The following is a 23,727-nucleotide window of genomic DNA, read 5'->3' on the forward strand; positions in this document are numbered from 1 at the left end:
TTTCAGTGTATGGTTTGGAATGTTAAATTTATATTCCTTTTCATCTTCTCAACCCTCACTCTATGTTTTGAATCTTAGGGTTAACTTAAATTTAATGCCTATAATTTTTATAGGCTTCAGATTTCTTATTTTAATACATTGTACCATTTTGACAAATGGTGCACAGGCATTGCTCTAAATGCACATCACAGGATTTAGAATAGAACTTAGAAATAGCTCAGATAAAAAAGACAATTTCAGGGGCTGGCCCTGTGGCATTGTGGTTAAGTTTGGCATGCTCCAGGTTCACAGGTTTGGATCCCAGGCGTGGACCTACACCACTCATCAGCATTGCTGTGGCAGTGACCCACATACAAAATAGAGGAAGACTGGCATAGATGTTAGCTCAGGGCTAATCTTCAATAAAAAAGAGGAAAATTGGCAACAGATGTTAGCTCAGTGCAAATCTTCCCCAGCAAAAAAAGGAGACAATTTCATAAAAGTAGTTTTTAAACAGATGAGCTTCTAATTATTGAACTGGAGTGTATACTGAATATCAGAGAATTATAATTCTTCAAATTAACAGTCTAAATTTATTTTTTAGACTCACAGTGCTATTTTGATGTATTAAGGGATTATAGGTTAATAAAATTATGAGTAGTGACTCATTACTTTGAGGATAGAATAGGGATGACACTATATTCATATGTGTAGAAAAATGTTGAGAGTATGTACTGTTATAACATTTCTTTACTCAAAATTATTTTTCAGCAGAAAATCAGAACAAAGGAAGAATGGCATAAGCTCATCCAGCTTCTTACAGAATTCCAAATGCGGAATGTCGATTTCTTATATAGTAACCTTGAGTTCATTCTACCATTGCCTGTTGATATCACTCTAGAAACAGAAAACTTAGGTGGTTCATCAGTAGGTGTGGACACCAGTGCAGCAACAAAAAATATGAAGTGTCTTGCTAGGAGACATTCTGAAGGAGAGAAGCCATTGAAAAAGTCACAAAAAAAGAAACGTAAGAAAAAGATGGTAATCCTGGATGATAGTGACTTATTTGACACAGGATTGGACTTTCCTGATGAATTCATTAGCCTTTCCTCTGCATCTTCTTCCTCAAATTCAGAAGAAAGCAAAGCCAGAGACAAAGGAAGCAATCCACAGACAAAGAAACTAAACAAATGTTTAGAGTCTAACACTGAATCTGTTCCTTGTCCTTCTAAAACACCAGCAGAAAAAAAATGTTCTGCCCTGGTTTCTCACTGTTTAAATTCTCTCACTGAGTTCATGGATAATATGTCCTTCTTAGATGCCCTTTTAACTGACGTAAGGGAACAAAAGGAATTTGGTAAAAATGACTTCACTTGGACAAATGGGAAGGTTAAAAGCGGACTTTGTGATGAGTTTAGTCTTGAGGGTGGTGATGGATGGACGTCTCCGAGCTCTGGAGAGTTAAAGGCAGCTGTAGAAGCGCTCAGCTTCACTAAGTGTTCTTCTGCTATTTCAAAAGCATTGGAAACCTCCTTGAATTCTTGCAAGAAATTAGGAAGAGATCCCACGAAAGAGCTTACTTTTCGTGTTTCACAAAAGCGCAACAACGTACACTTCAGTCAGTCAGCCGCTGATTTAGAGTAAGTCTTACTTCCTTTTACTTTTAATTTTTCAATAATAAATGGTAAAGGGGAAATTATTAGTTTCTTTCTTCTTACTAATTTTGAAATGCTTGGCTTTGTTGATCATGGTAAGCCCTTAATATTAATAATCTAGCTTCTAATGAGACCGTTAAGGAGAGCAGCCTGATTGCTGGGAAAGGAAGTAGGAGATTCAGGGGCTAGGTTTGGGAGACTCGTGAATGACAGGGAAAGGGGTTGGATTTGCTGTGGCAGACGACAGGTAGTGTTAAAGACTCTTCAGCACGGGAGTGGAGTGATCGCTCTGTTGAAAGTGTTGTAAGAAGTTCCTCTGGAATCCAGTTAGTCTACTCGAGACCAGAAGCAGGGAGAAGCGGAGCCCAGAAGCTGTTGTGTTTGGGATTGTTGCATTTTTATTGAGCATTAAAAATAAAGAGTAATGCAATCCTTTTCATTGACAGCAGTGCTTGGAAGAGGATAGCAGTCATCAAAGGTGTGTTTTCCAGCCGATCTCTTCTGAACCTGGGTAATAGACAAGCTAGTGTAATTGAATACTTGCCAACTCTTCGAAACATTTGTAGGACTGAGAAGCTAAAAGAACAAGGAAAAAGTAAAAGAAGGTAAAGGCTCTATAAAAATAACATTTTAGATAGCTATTTCAATATTATTAAATATTTGCATCTAATGGAAATATTGATATTAAATTGTATTTTTCCTTGTAATTTTGACAGGTTCTTGCACTATCTTGAAGGAATTCATCTTAACATTTCAAAAGAGACTGTGAACACTTTGGCAGCTGGCTTCCCTTAATGTTCCCTATTAACAATGCCGTGTACAGATTATCATGTGGTCTTTAAGATACATTTTTATATTGATTTTCATGGAAGAGTTTAGTTCTCTAAGTGTACATTTGAAACAGACTTTGTATATTTTTATTAGTGTGCAAATATTTAAAGTGAAAATTTTGAGTTACAAATTGTATTTATGATTGTGGTAGTATTTTTTTAATGGATTTCTTGTATTATCTGATTTAGCTTTGTTGGACTATTTTTGTATGTGACTGAGCTGTTTCTAGGAGCTAGAGTTCGTTAAGATATTTGTAAAGATGTTTCAATGCTAAACTAATCTGTAATTTTTCCCTTTCCTGTTACCCTTAATCCACCTCTCTCCAACAAAGTGTCGGTACTCTGTCAAGTGGTAAATATGAATCACCTAGGTGATAATCTTTTTTTAAATAAGTTTACACAATCCAAAATACAAAATTACGTATGTAATACATAAGAAAACTTCTAGAAAAGACATTATGCTTCATTTTTCTAAGTAAAATCTTCCTGATCAGTTTTTCAGTGTGCTTCTCCAGCATATTTTACCATTGAATCATTGAATGTTGATAAAGTGAAATCAAGATTATAAATTGTAGTTTTCATAAATGTTTTTCAGCAACCATACATATGTGATATCTTGTATATTTTGCCAACTCATCATTTGCCTTGTACATTTTTCTTGTATTTTTATATCATTGATGTTTTATTTCATAAAGATATTAATGATGTTAATATATCTATTTTGGACAAACTGCTCTTCATTAAAACTGTAACAAAGAAGGTTTCAACTATAGGATTTCTAAGTAGCCATTTCCACTTGAGGTTGTTTTTGGAGAAAGTATGTATTTTTAATTACAAGATTTTAAAATCCCACATTTAACTTAAAATAATTTTTGCAATCAGATAATCAAGTGAATCTGAAAATAGTTTCCTATTTCAAGTGTTTATATTACATATTAATCAGTTATGTTATCTGGTGAATTACATTTTCAACTCAAAAGGTAGGGATCCTAGTTTTGTACAGTTAAAAGATAGAGATGTATACCTGTCTATAAATGTGTATGAAGATAAGTTTTTACCTCTTATTTGTTCAACTTACCTTTTCTTGTGCTGATAGTATGTTGATTTAATTAAAGGCTAAAGCTAAGAGGCTTTATGCAATATTTAAATAGGAGTTCTAGAAGTAATCATCTGGGTGAGTATGGATATTGTGCAGCTTTGGCTATAGGCTGTATCTTATATGTTTCATCCCTGTACAACAGAGAGAATAAGATCTGAAGCTTTTTTTATTTTTAATGTACAGATTTATTTTTTTCTACTGAATACAAGAGTTCGGTACCTAAGCACTTGCTTGTTAATTTGGCCTTTTTTCATTAGAAAATTATAATTCTCAATAATTGAGAAACCAAAAAAAAGCTCCATAGAATTGTATTTAAATGATGAAAAATCAAGAAATAATGTTGATATTTTCCTAAGAGACATGTTTCATATCTTTTTTTTTTGGTTTAGCATAATTTGGGGAAGACATTTTTTTCTCAATTCTTAAAGATAAGTTCCTGTAAGATTTAGATTCACTTTTGTGGTAAAAGTAACCAAATTTTGATGGCTTTTCAATACCTATAACTGTCTAAAACGGACACATTTTCCTTTTTTTGTGTGTGTGTGTGTGTGAAGAAGATTGGCCCTGAGCTAACATCTGTTGCCAATCTTCCTCTTTTTGCTTGGGGAAGATTGTCATTGAGCTAACATCTGTGCCCATCTCCCTCTATTTTATGTGGGATGCCGTCATAGCATGGCTGGACAAGCAGTGCTAGGTCCATACCCAGGATCCAAACCTGTGAACCCCGGGCCACCAAAGTGGAGCACGCAAACCTAAGCACTATGCCACCGGGCCAGCCTCTGGACACATTTTTACTTACAGCTATTTCCAGAAATACATGGGAGGTAGAATGCCATGTATCTGGCTTGAACGACTGGATGGTTGGTGAAGTTATTTACCAAAGTATAAAGCAATGGTAAAGGAGGTGGTTTGGAGGAAAGAGTATGATTTCAGACGTGTAGTTTGATATATCTATGTTTCCTAGGTGGAGATATTTATGTATACAACCATACGTGTAAACGAAGAGATTTACATGTGCATGGCAACAAGTGCAGAATGAATACCAAACTCCCTGGGGCATTGGAGGTGCTGGAAGGAAGGACTTCCACTTATTTCATTTATTTCTGATTTGAATTTTTGTCAACAAGTATATTTCACTTTTAGATTAAAGGAAAGAAAAGACTTAATGCTTTTTTTTTTTTCCTGAGGAAGATTCATCTGAGCTAACATCTGTGCCAGTCTTCCTCTATGTTTTTTTTAACAACTGGCACCTGAGCTAACATCTGTTGCCAATCTTCTTTTTCGTTTTTTTCTTCTCCCCAAAGCCCCCCAGTACATAGTTGTATATTCTAGTTGTGGCATGTGGGACACCACCTCAGCATGGCTTGGTGAGCGGTGCCATGTCCACACCCAGGATCCGAACCGGCGAAACCCTGAGCCACTGAAGTGGAGTGCATGGACTTAACCACTCGGCCACGGGGCTGGCCCTTAATCGTCGTCTATTTCTTATGTGGGTCACCACCACAGCATGGCTGCTCACGAGTGGTATAGGTCCACGCTTGGAAACTGAACCCAGGCTGCTGAAGCAGAACAAGCCAAACCTAACCACTAGGCCACAGGGCTGGCCCCAGACTTGATGCTTTGACATCAAAGAGACTTGGATTCAGTATAGATGACATATGGCAGCCTGAACCAAGGCAAATGTGATGGAAAACGGAGGGATGTGGGGAAAAAATTAAATGCTACTTTCTCAAAAGACAGTCTGTCAAGTAAGATATTTCAAAGTAAAAACAAAAAAGACCCTATTAGTTAAAGCTTGTTTGTTCTGGGCTTGATAGACTGAGCTTACGAAAATCACCTTTTGGAGGCAGTGCATTAACCCACATTCTACCTACAAATAAGAGGATTCTACACGTTGTGTTATCAATCATATTTAGCTTTATTCCCATGATGAGCACCACCCAGAAAAATCATTCCCTATTTTAACAATGATAAAACCTTTAGCAAAGATGGTATTTGCTTTTAAGAGGAGATAACTTTGCTTCTTGTTTTGGCTGTTTAGGGGGCATCTTACTATTTAACACTTAAACCTAAAAGTCACAGAATTTCATAACATATTTATTGATTTGGCCTTGGCTTATTGTGTAAACCATTCAACAGCCAAAAGTCTGACTTTAAACATCTATTTAGATGTATTTACACTCAGACATGTTTTCTTCTCCATTAACATGGTTGTTCAAAACAGTTGATTTTACTTTACAGCTAATAAATATAAATTAATATAATATTACAGTAGATAATATATTAACCTCAGAATCTTAAGGTTCAGTGTCAAAAACCGCTAATTCGTAGAAAGCAACAGCTTGTAGTAATGAATCATACAGCTCTTCCACCCTGTGTTGTTCAGTAGATGAAAACATCTGCCTGTAGTGGAATATCTTATCTGATGGGAAGAACACGCGAGGCTCCTTCAGCACAGACTCAGAGAGGAACTGCTTCACGAGTTCTTTTCCACTAGTCCGTGTGTCCCCGATCATCAGTTCAAAGTGCTTGCCCACGGCATTCCGGGTCATGCTCAGCACCTGATGCTGGCCGTCCTGGGCAAAAGTCTTATTTAATAAGGCGTACAGCATGGCTTCCATGATGTGGAAATGTAACAGTATAGGAAACAGAGATGAGTTCTGAAGTGAAAGTCCTGTTTTTTCCAGAACATAGAAGTCAGCTTTAGGTATCTTTGAAATGACTGAAGAAATCTGTGAAAAAGAAAAAAAAAGACAGAATAAGTGAGCAGAAATAATTCATCAAGTTTTATTGTTTGGGTCCTCTCTCTGTCCCACTTCTACTTTGAAATTCTATAACTTACATTATATTGCTACTGACAATTGTGAAGTCATTGAAAAAGCCGTTTAGAGGGGAGCCAGGACAGCCAAGTTCCAGTCATGGTTCTATCTGAAGCAAGCTGAGCTAAGACAAGCCATTTAGTCCTCCTAAGTACTAGTTTCTTCATCTGTAAAATGGGCTTCATAATTCCTAAAATCTCTATAGGCTTTAAGATTAGACAACTTAAAACAGTTTCATTAACCTTTTAGGAGTTTCCAGGGTAGAGCATAGGGTTAGAATAACCAGCCTAGAATCAGTTACCTCTGCAACTGATTAAGCACACCCGATGCTTGATTGAACCAGTCTTCTTAGGCATGATCAGATAATTTCTGCCCGTCTCCCAAGGTGTCAGAGACTCAAATGAGACAGTAAGTGATCATATTTTGAAAAATAAGCTTTATAAATACCACGAGGAAGTTCTGTAACATTTGAATACAACAGTCCCCCCGTTATTCGTGGGGGATACACTCCGAGTCCTCTGGTGGACACCTGAACCCACAGATAGTAAGGAACTCTATATATACTGTTTTTTCCTGTATATACTTACCTATGAGGAAGTTTAATTTATAAATTAGGCACAGTAAGAGACTAACAACAATAACTAATAATAAAGTTGGCTTTAGGCCATTACTAAGTAAAACAAGGGTTATTTGAACACAAGCACTGCGATACCAGGACAGTCAGTCTGAGAACAGATGGCTGCCAGGTGATTAATGGGCGGGTAGTGTATACAGCGTGGATACGCTGACAGAGGGACGATTCAAGTCCCAGGTGGGACGAAGCAAGATTTCATCACGCTACTCAGAACAGCACACAATTTAAAACTTACGAATTGTTTATTTTTGGAATTTTTCCATTTAATATTTTCAGACTGCGATTGACCACAGGTAACTGAAACTGTGGATAAGGAAGGACTCTTGTAATATACTTGACCACTGATTTTCCCAGTATGTGTCTTTGATACATAAGGCATTTCTTGAACTAAATGAAGAAAGATTCAATTTTTAAAAATCATAGGTAACAGAAAACCTAATAGGAATGGGTGAATAATAAGTACCAAAAGAAAATCTATCCTTACTATTTTATTATATTCCTTTTAGAATGAGAAGATTAAACAACACCAGGAACTCTGGCAGGTAGGAATTTGGAGGTGCAACTGCCTTACCTCTTTTAAGTAGACAGATGATGTGTATGTTCCTTTCGTCAATCGGCAGCATTCATTTTGCTGCCAGTCCAACACCGCCAATTTACGATCAAGGTGAGCCCAGGCAATTCTTCGAGTACCAAAAACAATGGATACGATACTATTAACTGCCTAAAACAAAAAGGCTAGTTTAATTATAAGTGTAAACATTTTAATAGAAAATTTAAGCTACAAACTCAGAATGCCAAATTAGTTTCTGTAATAGAAATATATTTACGGTTTATGAAGTGATAATTGTTAAAGAAATGCAGGAGTAAGTATGATTAAAAGATAACCAGGAGCAGTCAGTTCATAGACAGTGAGCCTTGTTCTCAGCACCCAGCTCAGAGTAGGCATTCAAATATTCAAATGTTGCTGGGGACTGCTGGATACTGGGAAACAAGGAACATAACCAGACATCATGAGAAATGCAACAGTGACACCGTAGAGAGGAGAAACGGTCAGGGAAGACGTACTGAGGGATTGGAGAATGAGTTAAAATGGTAAACGTGAAGTTATTTCACCTAGCTGTCTGCAAAGCAGCTCTTTGACCTCATACTCGGGCACTGGAAAAAAGAGCCATCGCGAAAGGGGCAGGGGGGCAGGCAGATTTCTGCAGAAAGCAACTTGCTTTACCCTGAGTTACAGGGAGCCACCCAAGCATGTAACATTCAAGCATAACATGAGAGTTACATTTCAGAAAGATCACCGATGGCTGTGTGGGAGATGGACCAGAGGAGGCTGGACTAGAGGTGGGGATTTGTGTTAGGTCCCTATTATAGGACAAAGTATTAAGAATCTAAGGGGCCAGCCCCGTGGCCGAGTGGTTAAGCTTGGGTGCTCCGCTTTGGCAGCCCAGGATTCACTGGTTCAGATCCTGAGCATGGACCTATGCACAGCTCATCAAGCCACGCTGTGGCAGCATCCCACACAGAGGAACTAGACTGACCTACAATTAGGATATATGACTATGTACTGGGGCTTTGGGGAAAAAAAGAAAAAGAGGAAGATTGGCGACAGATTTTTAGCTCAGGGCCAATCTCCTCACCAAAAAAAAAAAAAAAAGTCTAAGACAGTGATAGAAGGACAAGAAACAGATCAGAGATAATAGAAGTAAAAATGATACGCAAGATGAAGGAGGAGCCTAGAATAACTCCAGTTTTATGAGTGACTATATGGCATCTTTAATCAGGATGATGATAGGAAGCAGATAAACTTGGGAAGGTGGGGGGAGACTAGTTTTTTAACGTATTGAGTTCAGGCTGCCTATAGGGCCTCAAGGAGAGGTGTGTAATAGAGAATTAGACAGGTGGATTTCACTCTGTGCCAAGTCTGCGCTGGAGATACAGTACAATGGCATTACCTCGCTCCCACATGGCTCATTTACTTAGGTGGACAAATAAACTAATATGCTCCATGGATACACAGGTACATACGCAGGAACATTTTATAATTCTATACTCATCTCCCTTTCCCTGCTAAGGAATGGATAAATACCCATTAAAGGCAGAACAGTCTGGATGCCCAGACATCTACAAAATACAGGCCTTCGTTTAGTTCTTTAGCTCAATGATTCCCAAGCTTTAGTGTGCATAAGAATCCTGAACCAGGTTGCACACGGCACTTCATAGGGAAGAGATTTTTTCCAAGGACTTTTACTGCATGATTTTTTCCATAAAAACTGACTTTAGAACCTAGCCCTCTAAATAGGATGCAACTCCACTAAAATCTGAGTATAAACAGTAGTTTTAGCCATAAATTTGAATGAAAATCCAAACCATGAAAATTTGTTTCAAATAAGTTCCAGATCAATTGCAGCAGTTCTATCCGGAGTCCATGGATGGACTTAAGGAAATCTGCAAGTCTTCTGCAAGCATATGCAATGTTCTGTGTAGATATGCTCTATTTTCTCTTTTTCTGAAAAGAGGGTCCATAGTTTCATCAAGTTTTCAAAAAGTATACATAATCGCCAAAAAACTCAGAACTACTGGTCCAGAAAAAATTGTGCTTATTATTGTTATGGAATAAGAGACTATTTAATCAAATAATGCTACAGAGGATCTAAGTTCCTCAAAGGTTTAATGTTTGCTGTGCCAACTAATTCTAATATTTATTTTTTAAGACAATATTGAAAAAGATTTGCTTTTAGAATGCTTTTTAAAAGCAGGGAGAGGGGATAGAAAATAACTTTAAATCTTGCTGGAAAGACTGGTATAATGTTCTAAAGTTACCCCTTGGCCATAACCTATCTTTGCATCCTAATTTCTTATTACTCCCCACATAACCCTGAGACACCACCAGATTATCTCCAGCTCATTCCTCTTAAAGAAGCCTTGCACAGCCCTACTTCTCTACATCAACTATTCTTTCTTCCCAGAATGCCCTCCTCTTCCAGCTAGCCTAATTCTCTCCCTCCAAGATCCAGGTTGAGTTCTTCCAGTAAACTTTCCCCCCAACAATCACGGCCCACAGTTCTCTCTCCTCTAAATTGCCAATTTTCTATCTGTACATCTCATGCTTTGGTACTGATCACATACTACTTTATTTAATAGGCTGTTTATTTATATGTGTATGTCTGGGCCCACCAACTAAACTATAAGCTGCCTGAAGAACGCTGTCTTGGTGCCCAGAATGGTGCTCTGCAAAGCAGGTTCTCAAACATTTTGGCACTATAACACACAGGAAGAAAAAGGGCATATATACCTTAAGTCTCTCTCTTCCTATTTCTGGTTTGATGAGCTTTCTCAAGAGCCGGTTTTCCTGTAACTTTCCTTTTTTCCCTCCAGTCTCTGGGCAAAGAATGTTGTTACAAACTTGGACGGTAGTTTTATACCGGAACAAGGGCACATTCATTAAACTCTCCAAATTCTGAAATGGCCCAAACTTTTCTCTGTGCTCTACAATATTGGTGGACTTTCTTCCACGAAGCAATTTGAAAGCTTCCAGTTCCTTATTAGATGCTGTATTCAGCACACGCAGGATGGAAGCCTGCTGCTCCGCAGAGAAGAGCTTGTCGAGTGCATCTCCAGACTCCTTTGTATTTTCATCACAAAAAGCAACATTGGGAGCAGTTTGCTTAGGAGCAGTGGATTTTTTCCGACAGCAGGAATTCCGTAGGGCCTGGAACAAGGATGACCCTAACGGAACTGGAAAACATCTCCACCTCCCTAAAAGAGAATTTAGCAGAACATAAGTTGGGATGTCCTACTTCCTTCTAGAGTTACTTGTGGCTTGCAAAGTGACACTTTTCCATAATTTAAGAACTAGTGTACCATCGTAAACTCTCCTGGAGAATCACCTTTAAAATAAATTAAGTTTTCAAATTATATCTCTTTATTTATTCTAATAGGGCTTTTCGGTTTTATTCACAAGAGATGGCTACTGATTTTTGTGGATAAGCCCTAAGTTTTACTACCTAGATATCTTTTTTTATGCCCATCAAGAAGCATGTATTTAAAATGATTTCAACTGCTTAACGTTTTTACTATTTTTAACCTGAGGGATCTTTTGTGATTAATATCTCTTGTTAACTATTTATTTTCACTAATTTCTCATCTGGTGAGACCAAATAAAATTAAATTGTATACGTTCATAATAAGTGTTTTAGCTGAGTAGGAGATTTAAGAGCGGTTCTTATTTTCTTCTAGACCCTTTTCAAGATTTCTACCATGACTACGTTTCTGCAAGGAGAAGAAAAACCACACCAGGAACAACTCGTATGGTTGTAAAAAAAACAACAGACAGTCACTCTGACACCGCAGCCGCAGGAAAATAACGCAGGCAGAGGCAAGCAAGCGGCTGTCCGGATCTGACCCCGCCGCCCGCCGCCGGGTCCGGGAAGCAGCCGCTCGCGGACCCCTGGGGCGGCGAAGCACGATCGCTCCGAAGCTCGGGGACCGGAACCGGCCGGTCAGCTCAGCCGGGACGCCGAGGGAGGAAACACTCCAGGACCAGCGGCTAAGGGCGGGCGGGAAGTTAACCGCGTATATAGGCGTCCTACCTCCTGCCAAGAGGAGACTAGGCACGCTCATCTTCCAGCTTACATCAGCGGGCTCCCACAGTTCACGTCCTCCACTGACTTCCGGTTCCTGTGTGCATCGCCCAAAAGTGCCCGGCCTTTCGGCGGAAGGGTTCCGGTCAACGCGGCATTCCGGATTGCCTGGCGGAGCAGCGGCCGGGCAGCGGCTGGGCAGCGGGGTTCCGGGCGCAACCCGGGCGAAACCGTGTGCCCGGATCCCGAGCCCCCGGGTGCTCCGCAGACTCAGGGCGCTGCATTAAGGAGGCGTTCTCGCCCCGCCCGGCCGCGGAGAGCGGCTGGGCCGACCGCCCCGCGGGGAAGGAAGTGCCCCGGCAAGTTTTAGCCTGTAGTCGGCCGGCTCCCTCCGTCGGGGAGACTCCGTGGGTTTTGGCGCGGAGATTGATGCGCTCCTGTGGGGCCGTGCCTGGGGCGCCAGGAGCGGAGTCCGGGGGGCAGCGTAGACAGATACACAAAAACCCTCAGCAGCAGGTGGAGTGGAATAACTGGGGGAGATGCCAGGTGTTTCGGGAGCTCAGCCGGGACTCAGCGGGCAGGGAAGGGCGAGGCAGGAGGAGGTGACTTTGGCACGACGCCTTGATAGTCGCCGTATTCCATTTGGAGGGGACGCAGGGAGAAGAGGCTAGCGCCAGCCTCGGACCTTGAATGCGGCGTGGAGCAGGCGAACAGCTCCACCAGGGAGCAGGAAGCCGCTGAGGCTTTTGTGGAGTCAGACTAGAGATGTGTCTTAGGAAACTGGCCGTATGTAGAAGTGTGAGGCCAGACTGGAGGTGAAGGGCTTGGGAACGAGGAGAGATGTTGGGAAGCGAGTGTATCTTCCCAAGAGACAGGCAACCATAAGGAGTTGAACCTGGGAAATGTAAGGAGTGGAGAGAAGAGAATTCTTTCTGGAAGATGAGGGGCCTCTGGCTAGTTTTGTGAAAAACAGGGAAGTCAGGAGGGAGTTGGCTTTTGGAGGGAAGGGTCATGGATTTGTGTTTTTATGAGGTGGTGACGTCTGTGTAGACATTGTCCAGGAGGCAATGGGGATGTGGGGAATTACGCATGTTACTCATAGGAATTCTGGGAATCTTGCCAGTTTCTGGGGAATTTAGGAATCTAACAAGAAATAAAGTCAACTTTTGATGCAAAATCCTTCAACTCAATAGGAAATAATTTCCTCATAACTCCAGGGCTTATTCCATTTATGGACGTGTTAGAGGTTGAACTGTATCCCTCAAAGAAGGTAAGTTGAGTCCTAACCCTCAGTATCTCAGAGTGTGACCTTATTTGTAAATAGGGTCATTGGAATAGGGTCATAATTAGTTAAAATGAGGTCAGTCTGAGGTGGGGGGATGACTGATCCAATATGACTTGTGTCCTTATAGGAAGACAACATATGAAGGTCTCGTGAGGACGGAGGCCAAGACTGGAGTGATGCATCTACAAGCCAAGGAAGGCCACGGCTTGCCCGCGGGGCATCAGAAGCTAGGAGAGAGGCGTGGAACACATTCACTCTGGGAAGGAACCAGTCCTGCTGACACCTTGATTTCAGCCTTCTAGCCTCCAGAACTGTGAGAGAATAGATTTCTGCTGTTTTAAGGCATCCAGGTTGTGGCAATCTGTTACAGCAGCCCCAGGACACTAATACCTGAGGCCGTCAGGAGCCCTGGTGATGCCTCCAGAGATGGTGTGTTTCGTGGGCAAGATGCCACCAATCACTTTCTGACTGTGCAACCTTAGACAGTTTCTCATCTTTTCTGAATCTCAGCTTCCTCATTCATGAAATGGAGGTAATGGTACCTGCCTCACACGGCTGGAAAGGGGCTTTCTTGTTAATAATTGGATGCAGAGATACCAGCATATAATAAGGGTGCGATGAATGTTAGTTCCCCCATGAAAGCATCTCCTCTTCCTGGGAACTAATTATTGATGACCCTGGGGGAAACTCCCTCATTCCTCAGAGCGTTTGTTCAGAATTACACTGTCACTGGAGGCTGGAAGCGGTAGGGAGAGAGGCAACCACTGTGCGTGATTTACTGTAAACCAGAATCAGTGCGTTCAAAATGAAAGTCGTCCGTCGTCTTCCCCAGAAACCAGCTCCTCCTCACTTCCCTGTTTCTGCTCCCAGATGCAGTTGTCATTGGCTCCTCCTGTTCCTTTCATCATTATATCTAGCCTGTTATCTAGTTCGTATGTTTTTAAAGCTTTTTTGACCATGACTCAGGACACATAGATGTACAAATGAAACAAAAGCTTAAAAAAAAACTTGTGTTTTTACATATGATGCACCTTCAGATTTTCTATTGCTTCATTTTTTAAAAAAAATGCTGACCGTTTTTTTTTTTTAAAGATTCGCACCTGAGCTTACAACTGTTGCCAGTCTTTTTCTTTCTTTTTTTCCTGTTTTTTGTCCCCAAATCCCCCAAGTACATAGTTGTATATTTTAGTTGTGGGTCCTCCTGGTTGTGGTATGTGGGACGCCACCTCAACGTGGCCTAATGAGCAGTGCCATGTCGGTTCCTAGGATCCGAACTGGTGAAATGCTGGGCCGCTGAAGCGGAGCACGTGAACTTAACCACTCAGCCACGGGGCGGGCCCCTGCTGACCGTTTTTAAATTTTCTGGACATGAGGTAGAGACGTCTAGTAGCTAGTCAGATATGTGGGTCTGAAGCTAAGGGAGAAGACTGTGCTGGGGTGTAGATCTGGAGACTGGCAGCTTAGAGAGATGACTCTTTATCCCATGAGAATGCCCGGGATAAGCCAGGAGAGGGGTGCTGTGCAAAAAGCACAGTGAGGCAAGGAGAATGCTGGGGGCGCCAGCACTGGGCGTGAGTAGAGGATTCGGATTCCCCAAAAGATTGAGAAGCAATATTCAGAGAAATTTAAAAGGAAATGGGATAAAGCCAAGTTAAGGAGACTAAGGACATAGAGGATTTTGAGGAGGCAAGAGATTAAAAACAAGAAAGTTGGGTTAGTTGGAACCACTGAATTGATATTAATTTCATGACTTATGACTACGTGGCAACTTGCAGTGTAAAATACATGAAATTATCTGCTTTGCCTGCAAAATGTCTTTTTCACCTCTTCCTTGCCGTGAGCCCTAGTCAGAGCCTCATTGTCTCTCACCTGAGCTCTTGCAATAACAGCCCCCCACACACACACCTGATTTCCCAGCTTTGCTAGCCCCCGCTCTGTCCCTCACACACATGTCCTGACCAGAAGCCCCAGTGCTGACTAAATCAGCTCCTGCCTGTGGTGGGGCCTCACCTTCACCCTCCAGCTCTTTCTCTGCTCAGCACCGGGCACCCATTCTGGCACCCAACACCCACGGTGGTGCCTCTCCTCCTTGCTGATAGATGCCTGGTTGTAGGCAAGTGGCAGTGTCTTCAAGGAAGATGAACTAGTTATAGTGGTCCCATTCCCTTTTTTTTTTTTTTTTTTTTTGCTGGGAAAGATTTGCTCTGAGCTAACATCTGTTGCCAGTCTTCCTCTTGTTTTTCTTCCCTCCCCAAAGCCCTAGTATATACTTATATATTCTAGTTTTAAGTCCTCTAGTTCTATGTGAGCTGCTGCCACAGTGTAGCTACCATCAGAGGAGTGGTGTGGTTCTATGCCCGGGAACCAAACCTGGGCCACCTAAGCAGAGCACCCCAAACTTTAACCACTAGGCCATCAGGGCTGGCTCCCATTTCCCTTTCTAATGATTAAGATGAGAGTGGGTGTGATTCTGTTTGTGATGTGGGCTTGGCGAGCTGAGGAATCGAAAGAAATGTTTCTTGGACTCTCAAGGTCTGGTAGTAGTGCTCCTTTATTCAGAGAATAGGATGGGGACAGGACCCATGGGCAGTGAAGGGCTGCAGTGGGTTGAGGGTAGGGCTACATTTATAAGGCATAGGTATGTGCGTTATTTCTTTACTAGACAAAGGAAAGATCATGTAAAAAAGTCCTTAAAATAGTATCAGTGCAGGTGGAGTCTGGTTATTGGGTGGGCCTGTAACTTTGCATACGAGTCAGGTCGGGTCAGGTCAGGATGTCCTATGCTTCCCGGAGGATGGTATAGATTGGTGTATAGGGCAGGACACCTTGGGCTTCTCTCCCTGGGGCAGCCTTGATCCTCATCATTTGGGGCATATCAGGGAAAGACTGTATATGCTGATAAACAGTGGGAGGAGAAGCAGCCACCTTCCCTTTCTTGTGGCTGTGATCCGGGGAGGATGAGCTGGGAGGAGCAGCCACCTCTCCATGGACAGGCAATGCTGACAAGGGCGTGAAGAACAGAAAGAGGGATAGCGCCTAGGCCTTGATGACAATGACACTGCTTACCTGCTAGACCAACCCTGAAACCACCCATCTGCAGACTTTTGATTCAGTGAGGGAATAATTGATCTTATTGTTTAAGCCGCTTTTAGATCAGTATTCTGTTACCTGGAGCTCATAACTTCCTGATTAATACACCCACTCAGGAGACAAACTGGGCGCCTTGAAGTCCCGCCCATGTTCCATGTTGTCTTACCTCTGCACCTTCATGCCTGACAGTCCCCTGCCTTAGAATGCTCTCTCCCTCAAACAGTCTGAATTCTGCTCACCTTTTTTTTTTTGAGGAAAATTAGCCCTGAGCTAACTACTGCCAATCCTCCTCTTTTTGCTGAGGAAGACTAGCCCTGAGCTAACATCCGTGCCCATCTTCCTCTACTTTATACATGGGACACCTACCACAGCATGGCTTTTTGCCAAGCGGTGCCATGTCCGCACCCAGGATCCAAACCAGCAAACCCCAGGCCACTGAGAAATGGAACTTGCAAACTTAACCAGTGTGCCACCGGGCTGGCCCCTGCTCACCTTTAAGGGCCAACAAGGGTGCCTCCCACCCCAAGAAGCCTCCTTGTCTCCCAAGCCAGAAGTGATACCAAACCTCTTTATCTCAAATTCCTGTGCCAATGTGCAGTAAGCCAATTACTAAGACATCTGCTTGGAGATGGAGAAAGGTTTATTCAAATTGGCCAAAATGAGAAGGCGGGAGGATAGGTTCTCTCAAATCCACCTTAACAAAAGAAGAGAGCAGGAGCTTTTATAGAGGTAAGGGGCTTGGGAGGGTGAGTTTCATAGAAACAAAAGGGGGCATCCTATTTCTTTCACTCCAGATAAGCCCTTGGGCAATCAGACTTGGGGCATTGGCAGCTGGAGGCTGGTTATCTGGTGATCATAACTTCCTTGAAGACATTGTTTTTCTTCTACAAAACAAGCTCATAAATCCTTGTGACCCTTCAGTCACCCTTCAGGCTAAATAAGAAAAGCATAAATTAACAAGATTAACTTCTTTTCATCTGTGATTGTGTTTGAAACAAGGTCAAAGGGTAATCATGTTGGGGTTTTTTGCTAAGGAAGATTAGTCCTGAACTAACTGACGTCTGTGCCAATCTTCCTCTACTTTATACTGGGTCACTGCCACTGCATGGCTGACAAGTGGTGTAGGTCCTTGCCCAGGGTCTGACCCATGAACCCCGGCCACCGAATTTAACCACTACACCATGGGGCCAGCCCCAGGGTAATCATGTTCTTACTGGTTATTTACAGTCACCCTCAGGTACCAGGCTTCAGAAGCATCCGCTCCCTTCTCCCAAGCACTTGACTCCTGTCTCTCTCATAATACACACTGTTTTGAGACACAGGGGTTTTTTGGTCTTGTTTTGCTTTGACTACATGTCTTTGTCCTCTTATTTGACTCTATACATTTTCCCCAGGTGATCTGGAAGCTACCAACTGGAATATATCAAAAATCCATTCCTGGTGTCTCTACATTGCTCCTGGAGACAGGAGCTCAGTGATGATGCTCAGACTCTGGAATCCATCCAGCCTGTGTTTTAACCTGTGTGCCAATCCCAGCATGCTAACAGTGTGAACTGGGGCAAGTGAGGTACCTGGCAAGCCTCTTCAGATCTCTCCAGAGTACACGACAGATACAGGCCGTAACTATATCCCCTGTAATAGCCAGCACATTGCCTGGTGCACATGGGCATTCACTAAGTGTGTGTTGAAAAAAATAAATGAATGATCACGAATGCAGCATCCAAAAGGTTAATTTTGTTTGGGAAAAACATAAAAACTTAGTGCTCTATAACTTCATGACCTTGACATAGGCAAACATTTCTAAAACAGAACATAAAAAGCATTAACCATAAAGGAAAAAAACAGATAAATTAGACCTCATTAAGGTTAAGAATATCTGTTCGTTAAAAGACACCAGTGAAAAGGCAAGCCACAGCGTGAAAGAAGATATCTGCCATACATATAACGAACAGGAACTCCTATCCAGAATATATTAAAAAAAATCCTACAAATTAATAAGAAAAAGGCAGGGGCTGGCCCCGTGGCCGAGTGGTTAAGTTCGCGCGCTCTGCTGCAGGCGGCCCAGTGTTTCGTTGGTTCGAATCCTGGGCGCAGACATGGCACTGCTCATCAAACCACGCTGAGGCGGTGTCCCACATGCCACAACTAGAAGGACCCACAACAAAGATTATACAAATATGCACCGGGGGGCTTTGGGGAGAAAAAGGAAAAAAATAAAATCTTAAAAAATAAATAAGAAAAAGGCAGGCAAAGCAACTGAAAAAAGGGGCAAATGACTTGAATAGGTACTTCACCTAAAGAGGATATTCACCTAAAGAGGATATTCACCTAAAGAGGATATTCACCTAAAGAGGATATTCACCTAAAGAGGATATTCACCTAAAGAGGATATTCAAGTGACCAATTAGCTGATGGAAAGGTGTTCCCTTTATTCATCATCAGGGAACACACCGTGATGCCACTACACACCCACAAGAATAGCAGAAGTGAGAAACACGCATAACCCCAACAGATCAATAGACCGGAGCATTGGTGAGGGTGTGCAGCTTGCACACGTGCTGATGGCAGAGTGATTGGTAGAATGGCTTTGGAAAACCGTTTCCAGTATCTTCCAAAGCTGAACAGATGTATACCCGATGGCCCAGCACTCCCACCCGGGTATATATATATTCAACAGAATGCAAACCTATGTGCACTGAAAGATATGCAATAGGTTGAACTGTATGTATAAAATTGCCAGTATTTGACAGTTGTTGATTTACAAAAACTGCAATTTCACTTGGTTAAACCTAATACTAGAATGTTCATAGCAGCACTATTTGTATTAGCCAACACCTAGAATATCTCAAATGTCAAAAGATTATGCATATATTGAATAAACTTCAAGTACACCCAGCAACATGGATGAATCTCACAAACATAGTGTTTGTGCCTTGTTTGAGGAAGATTAGCCCCGAACTAACACCTGCCACTAATTCTCCTCCTTTTGCTGAGGAAGACTGGCCCTGAGCTAACATCCGTGCCCATCTTCCTCTACTTTATATGTGGGACGCCTGCCACAGCATGGCTTGACAAGTGGTGTATAGGTCCGCACCCAGGATCCGAACCAGCCACCGGGCCACTAAAGCAGAACATGCAAACTCAACCTCTGCACCCCCTGGGCCAGCCTCACACAAACATAATGGGGCTCTCAGCTCCACTCAATTCAACCAACATTTTTTAATCATGGCAAAATTCACATAACGTAAAGTTCACCATTTTAACCACTTTAAAGTGTACAATTCAGGCATTTGATACATTCACAGTGTTGTGTAACCATCACCACTGTTTAGTTCCAGAACATTTTCAACACCCCAAAAGGAAACTTTGTACCCATTTAACAATCACTCTCCCCACCCCCCCCACCCCCCCGAAACCACTAACCTGCTTCCTGTCTCTCTGGATTGGCCTGGGCTGGACATTTCACATATATGGGTCAACCAACATTTTTTGGCCCCAGCACTTGCTAGGCACCAAAGGTCCAAAGATGAGTATGACAATCTACTCTTAAAGAAATCATTGCCAACTCGGACAAAACAGATGAAAAAACCCATGGTACAACCTGATGGTGATTGTAATAGAAATACGAACATTGTGGCAACTTAGATGAGGGCGATGAGGGCAAGCTGTGGGAAGTAAGATTGAATTTGGGCAGGAGGCAGGAGTTTGCTAGACCAATGGGGGCTCGGCAGGAGGGTGGTGCGGAGGAGGAGGGAGCTGGAGTAGGAGAGGGAGCAGCGTGAGCAAGGCACAGCAGCATGGAGTTGGACATCTCTGTGCTCAAGGAGGTGGACAAAGCACACCCCAAGCATGTTACCACCCCTGGGACTTTGCACTTGCTGTTCCCTTTTCCTGGGACTGTTCTTTCAGATAGGGGCCTGGTTGGCTCAACCCCTTCCTTCAGATCTTTGCTTAAATGCCGACCCCTCAGAGAGGGCTTCCTTGACCTCCCTATCAAAATAGCATCTTCCATCCTCTCTACCCCTTAGTCTGTTTATTTTTCTCAATAGCACTTACCACTCTGGTACCATATTGTATGTAGGTATATTTGTTTCTCTGTTCGTTTTCTGTCTCCCCCACTTGAAGGTGAGCTCCACGAAGGCAGGACCTTTTGCTTTGGTTATAGCTATTTCCCTGATACCCAGAACAGTGCCTGGCACATAGTAAGTGCTCAAGAAATTTTTTTTAAAAGATTGGCACCTGAGCTAACATCTGTTGCCAATCTTCCGGGTTTTTTTTTTCTTCTTCTCCCCAAAGCCCCACAGTACATAGTTGTATATTCTAGTGGTAGGTCCCTCTGGTTGTGGCATGTGGGATGCTGCCTCAGCAGGGCTTGATGAGCGGTGCCCAGGGTCCGAACTGGTGAAACCCTGGTTGCCGAGGCAGAGCATATGTTTAACCACTTGGCCATGAGGCAGCCCCGTCAATAAATATTTATCGGGTGAGTGAGCAAACACTGCAGTATCGCAGTGGGGAATCCCTCTGGGCTCTGAGCTGGTTCCTGTTGAAGACAAAGTGACACAATATACAAACAGGTAAACTTGATTGAGTTCTTGTGCTTGATTTTCTGCTGTTTCGCATGCCTGCCTGTTATCTCTATCCTTCAGAAAAGAAAACACTTTTGTGATCTCACTTTATTGTTTATTATTTTATATGATTCAACTTAATGTATTGATGAAAAGGGCCCAAGGTAAACTTGGGCTCGAATCCCAGCTCCCGTACTATTTATTACTGAGTATGCATCGTCTCAGTTGTATGACCTTGGACGAATTTGCTTAAATTCCCTCTCAGGGCCTCAGTTGTCTCATCTGTAAAATGGGCCTAAAAATAGTCTGTACCCCAGGGTTGTATTGAAGATTAAATGGAATAACACATGTAAGGGGCCTGACATACATCAATCCCTGGATTAACAGTGGCCTTAATCGTGGGCGTTTTCTTTCTTCTTTATTGTATTTTCCAAATTTCCTGTGATTATAGTTTTCTTTTTTTTTTCCTAAAAGTATGCTTTTTTGGGGGGCCAGCCCAGTGGCACAGCGGTTAAGTGTGCACGTTCCGCTTTGGCAGCCCGGGGTTCGCCGGTTCAGATCCCGGGTGTGGACATGGCACCGATTGGCAAGCCATGCTGTGGTAGGCGTCCCACATATAAAGTAGAGGAAGATGGGCACAGATGTTAGCTCAGGGCCAGCCTTCCTCAGCAAAAAGAGGAGGAGTGGCAGCAGATGTGAGCTCAGGGCTAATCTTCTTCAAATAAATAAATAAATAAATAAAAGTATGTTTTTTTGGTGAGGAAGATTGGCCCTGACTAACGTCTGTTGCCAATCTTCCTCTTTTTTTTCTCCCCAAGCCCCAGTACCTAATTGTATATCCTAGTTGCAAGTCCTTCTAGTTCTTCTATGTTGGGTCCTGCCACAGCATGGCTTGATGGGCAGTGTGTAGGTCCACGCCCAGGATCCGAACCAGCAAACTCTGGGCCTCCGAAGTAGAGCGGGTGAACTTAACCACTACGCCACTGGGCCCACCCCAATAGTTTTCTAAATTCTATAACTAATAAACATAATTATTTAAATTTTCAAGGGGGCTGTGGTATATTCCCTGGGGATCTTGAGCCCGGTCCATGGCTGGGAATGTGGTCGAAGGCTTTGTTCCAGGCCTGCGGTTGGGCTCGGCTCGGCAGGCAGTGATCCCGAGAGCAGGGCAGGATGTTTGTGCTGAGGGACCCTGGGAGCTTTATTTACCCAGGACACTCTGTCCCAAGACCCAGACTGCCCCTTCACCCCGGCAGCTGCTGTATGCACTGAGCCCGCAAGGGAGGCTAACTCAGCCCACCCTGCCCCTCGCAGCCAGGCCCCTGATCCCAGAGCTCAGCGTCCACCCCTGTCCTGACAGCTTTCGGCACAGCGCTTGTCCCTTAGCCTGGCTTCTGGTTCCTGAACGCAGAGCAGGGCTCGACTCTTGTCACTTCCAATACATAGGAGAGGGCTGCAGAGCTTCTCTTTGTGGTGATGAAAAGCATTTGGAATTGGATCGTGGCGATGGTTGCACAACATTGTGAATGTAATTCATGCCACTGAATTGTACACTTAAAAATGGTTAAAATGGCCCACTTTATGTTCTAGAGATGTTGCCACAATTTTTTTTAAGTGAAAAAAAGAAATATCCAGGAATGGGAGGCCTAAAGCGAGAGGGGCTTGTCCTGCGGGGTTTCGTGACATAACCTGGGACCAGGGGACGCCACAATAGGGGACCTCGATGGAGGCCCCCGCTCTGCTCCTCATTTGGCTCTGTGACCCTGGATCACTTAACTCCTCTGAGGGCTGTCAGGAAACTCAAGTGTGATCAAATGGTGCGAAACTCTCTGTGAAACACTCACTAATTGTTAACCAGCATTATCCTTCTCTCCCTCCCCTCCCTCCAAAAAAAGAAGGAAGGAAAGAAACCCATCGCAAACAAAATACAATAGTACTTTTTTTTTCTCTGAAGATGCCTGAAATTCCACCTTAAGGCTTGGAATTACTGGAGATTAAATGGAAACCTCCAGAAATAAGGATGAGAGGAGGGGAAACAAAGTAATCTCTCCGTCTCTGGCTCCTCACCGTGCAGCAGGTGCCGTACTTTCCCTTGGGTTGGCTTTTGTGGGACCCCCAGGGAGGGGATGGTGAGACTCAAGTGCCAGAGGAGAGCGGCTCAGTGGGATAAAGGTGCACAGACTGGGGAAGGCACTGGGCAGTGGAGAAATGATGTCCTTGGCCTGTCCCCTCTTAGTCCCCCTACCTCCCCCTTCGCCTTGCCTTCATACCTTAGTTGCCTTTCCCATCTTTCTCCTGGGAGATTTATTTCTGTCCTTTTTTTCATCCAAAGCAGAGGAAATGAATCATCTTTCAGCCTGTTTGGTAAACAGCCCCATGCCCTCTGACCCCTGCTGGGCTTCTCTCACTGGTTCCTCTGGAGCTGCTCCTGGGCTAGCCCTCACCCCCCACTGTCCAGACCCTCCTGGCTGGTTATTCTCGGTAATATCCTCTTCCCAGCAGGCTGGAGGCTTGACCTCCCCCAGCCTGGGGAAGATGGGAAATGACACACAGCATTCCAAACGATGATCCCACGAGCTGACCAGAGGGGCAAAGGAAGCAAGGGAGCCACCATGTTTTGAGGGCTTTGTGTGCCATGTACTAGCACATCTCAGTGGCCCTATTAGGTGGCTCTCAAGACCCACATTTTACAGAGGAGGAGTCCAAGCTTCAGAGAAGTGAAGGAACTTGCCCAGGGCCACACAGCCAGTCAGTGATGGAGCCAAGATTCAAAGGCTGGATTCTTGGATCCATTCCATTATCGGAAGCTGCCCTGTGTGTTCACATGTGCACGTGTGTGCTGAACTGAGGATGCAGGCAGGTCAGCTGGAACATCAGCTGCGATCCACCAGGATAGAAACCTAACATCCATATGCATTAAGCCATGTGCACATAACAGCTGGGTGTTTACCTCCAGAGGGGAATGGCAAGTGTGTACCTTACTAGGAGCCTGTGGGTCCCTGAGGAAGGTGTCAAGGAAGGACAGGGATAGGGGAGGGGGACCAGGACTCATGAAATGCCCAGATTCAGGACCATTGAGGCCCTGCCCACATCTCACAGTGATGGAACTTCACAGATAAAAGAGCCCGCAGTGTCCATGTGGTGAAACCACACTTTCAGGCCGGCCTGGTGGCGCAGTGGTTAAGTGCGCA

At 43.4% G+C, this 23,727-nt stretch overlaps 2 protein-coding genes across 4 annotated transcripts in view; one reads left to right on the forward strand and one right to left on the reverse strand.

Annotated features, from left to right (window-relative positions):
• The window catches only part of ATAD5 (ATPase family AAA domain containing 5), a 39,414-nt gene extending 35,908 nt beyond the window's left edge, over positions 1-3,506 (forward strand). Inside the window, exons 21-23 of one of the 3 annotated variants that reach the window (XM_014862155.3) lie at positions 751-1,619; positions 2,081-2,239; positions 2,351-3,506. In XM_014862155.3, the coding sequence (XP_014717641.3) occupies positions 751-1,619; positions 2,081-2,239; positions 2,351-2,429 (1,107 nt within the window). In that variant the 3' untranslated portion in view covers positions 2,430-3,506. The remainder of the gene's footprint in view (positions 1-750; positions 1,620-2,080; positions 2,240-2,350) is intronic. The other 2 variants (XM_014862154.3, XM_044745430.2) reach the window with 2 other exon arrangements.
• Positions 3,507-5,616: 2,110 nt separating this feature from the next.
• On the reverse strand, positions 5,617-11,736 carry TEFM (transcription elongation factor, mitochondrial). The gene is made up of 4 exons (XM_014862156.3): positions 11,606-11,736; positions 10,309-10,772; positions 7,588-7,737; positions 5,617-6,295 (listed from the first exon to the last, which is right to left on the reverse strand). The coding sequence occupies exons 1-4, from the start codon at positions 11,634-11,636 to the stop codon at positions 5,861-5,863; spliced, it is 1,080 nt and encodes a 359-aa protein (XP_014717642.1). The 5' UTR covers positions 11,637-11,736; the 3' UTR covers positions 5,617-5,860.
• Positions 11,737-23,727: the final 11,991 nt, after the last annotated feature.

Source organism: Equus asinus, chromosome 13 (genome assembly GCF_041296235.1).
Source record: "Equus asinus isolate D_3611 breed Donkey chromosome 13, EquAss-T2T_v2, whole genome shotgun sequence".
Classification (NCBI taxonomy): domain Eukaryota; kingdom Metazoa; phylum Chordata; class Mammalia; order Perissodactyla; family Equidae; genus Equus; species Equus asinus.

What these genes read in the sequence shown, in the direction of transcription:
- TEFM (XM_014862156.3), bottom strand. Translation starts at nt 11,636, where the DNA reads ATGAGCGTGCCTAGTCTCCTCTTGGCAGGAG. An exon ending in TAGTCTCCTCTTGGCAGGAG is followed by an intron (nt 10,773 to 11,605) that starts GTAGGACGCCTA and finishes ATTCTCTTTTAG; the next exon opens with GGAGGTGGAGATGTTTTCCA. An exon ending in CATCTGTCTACTTAAAAGAG is followed by an intron (nt 6,296 to 7,587) that starts GTAAGGCAGTTG and finishes TCTTTTTCACAG; the next exon opens with ATTTCTTCAGTCATTTCAAA.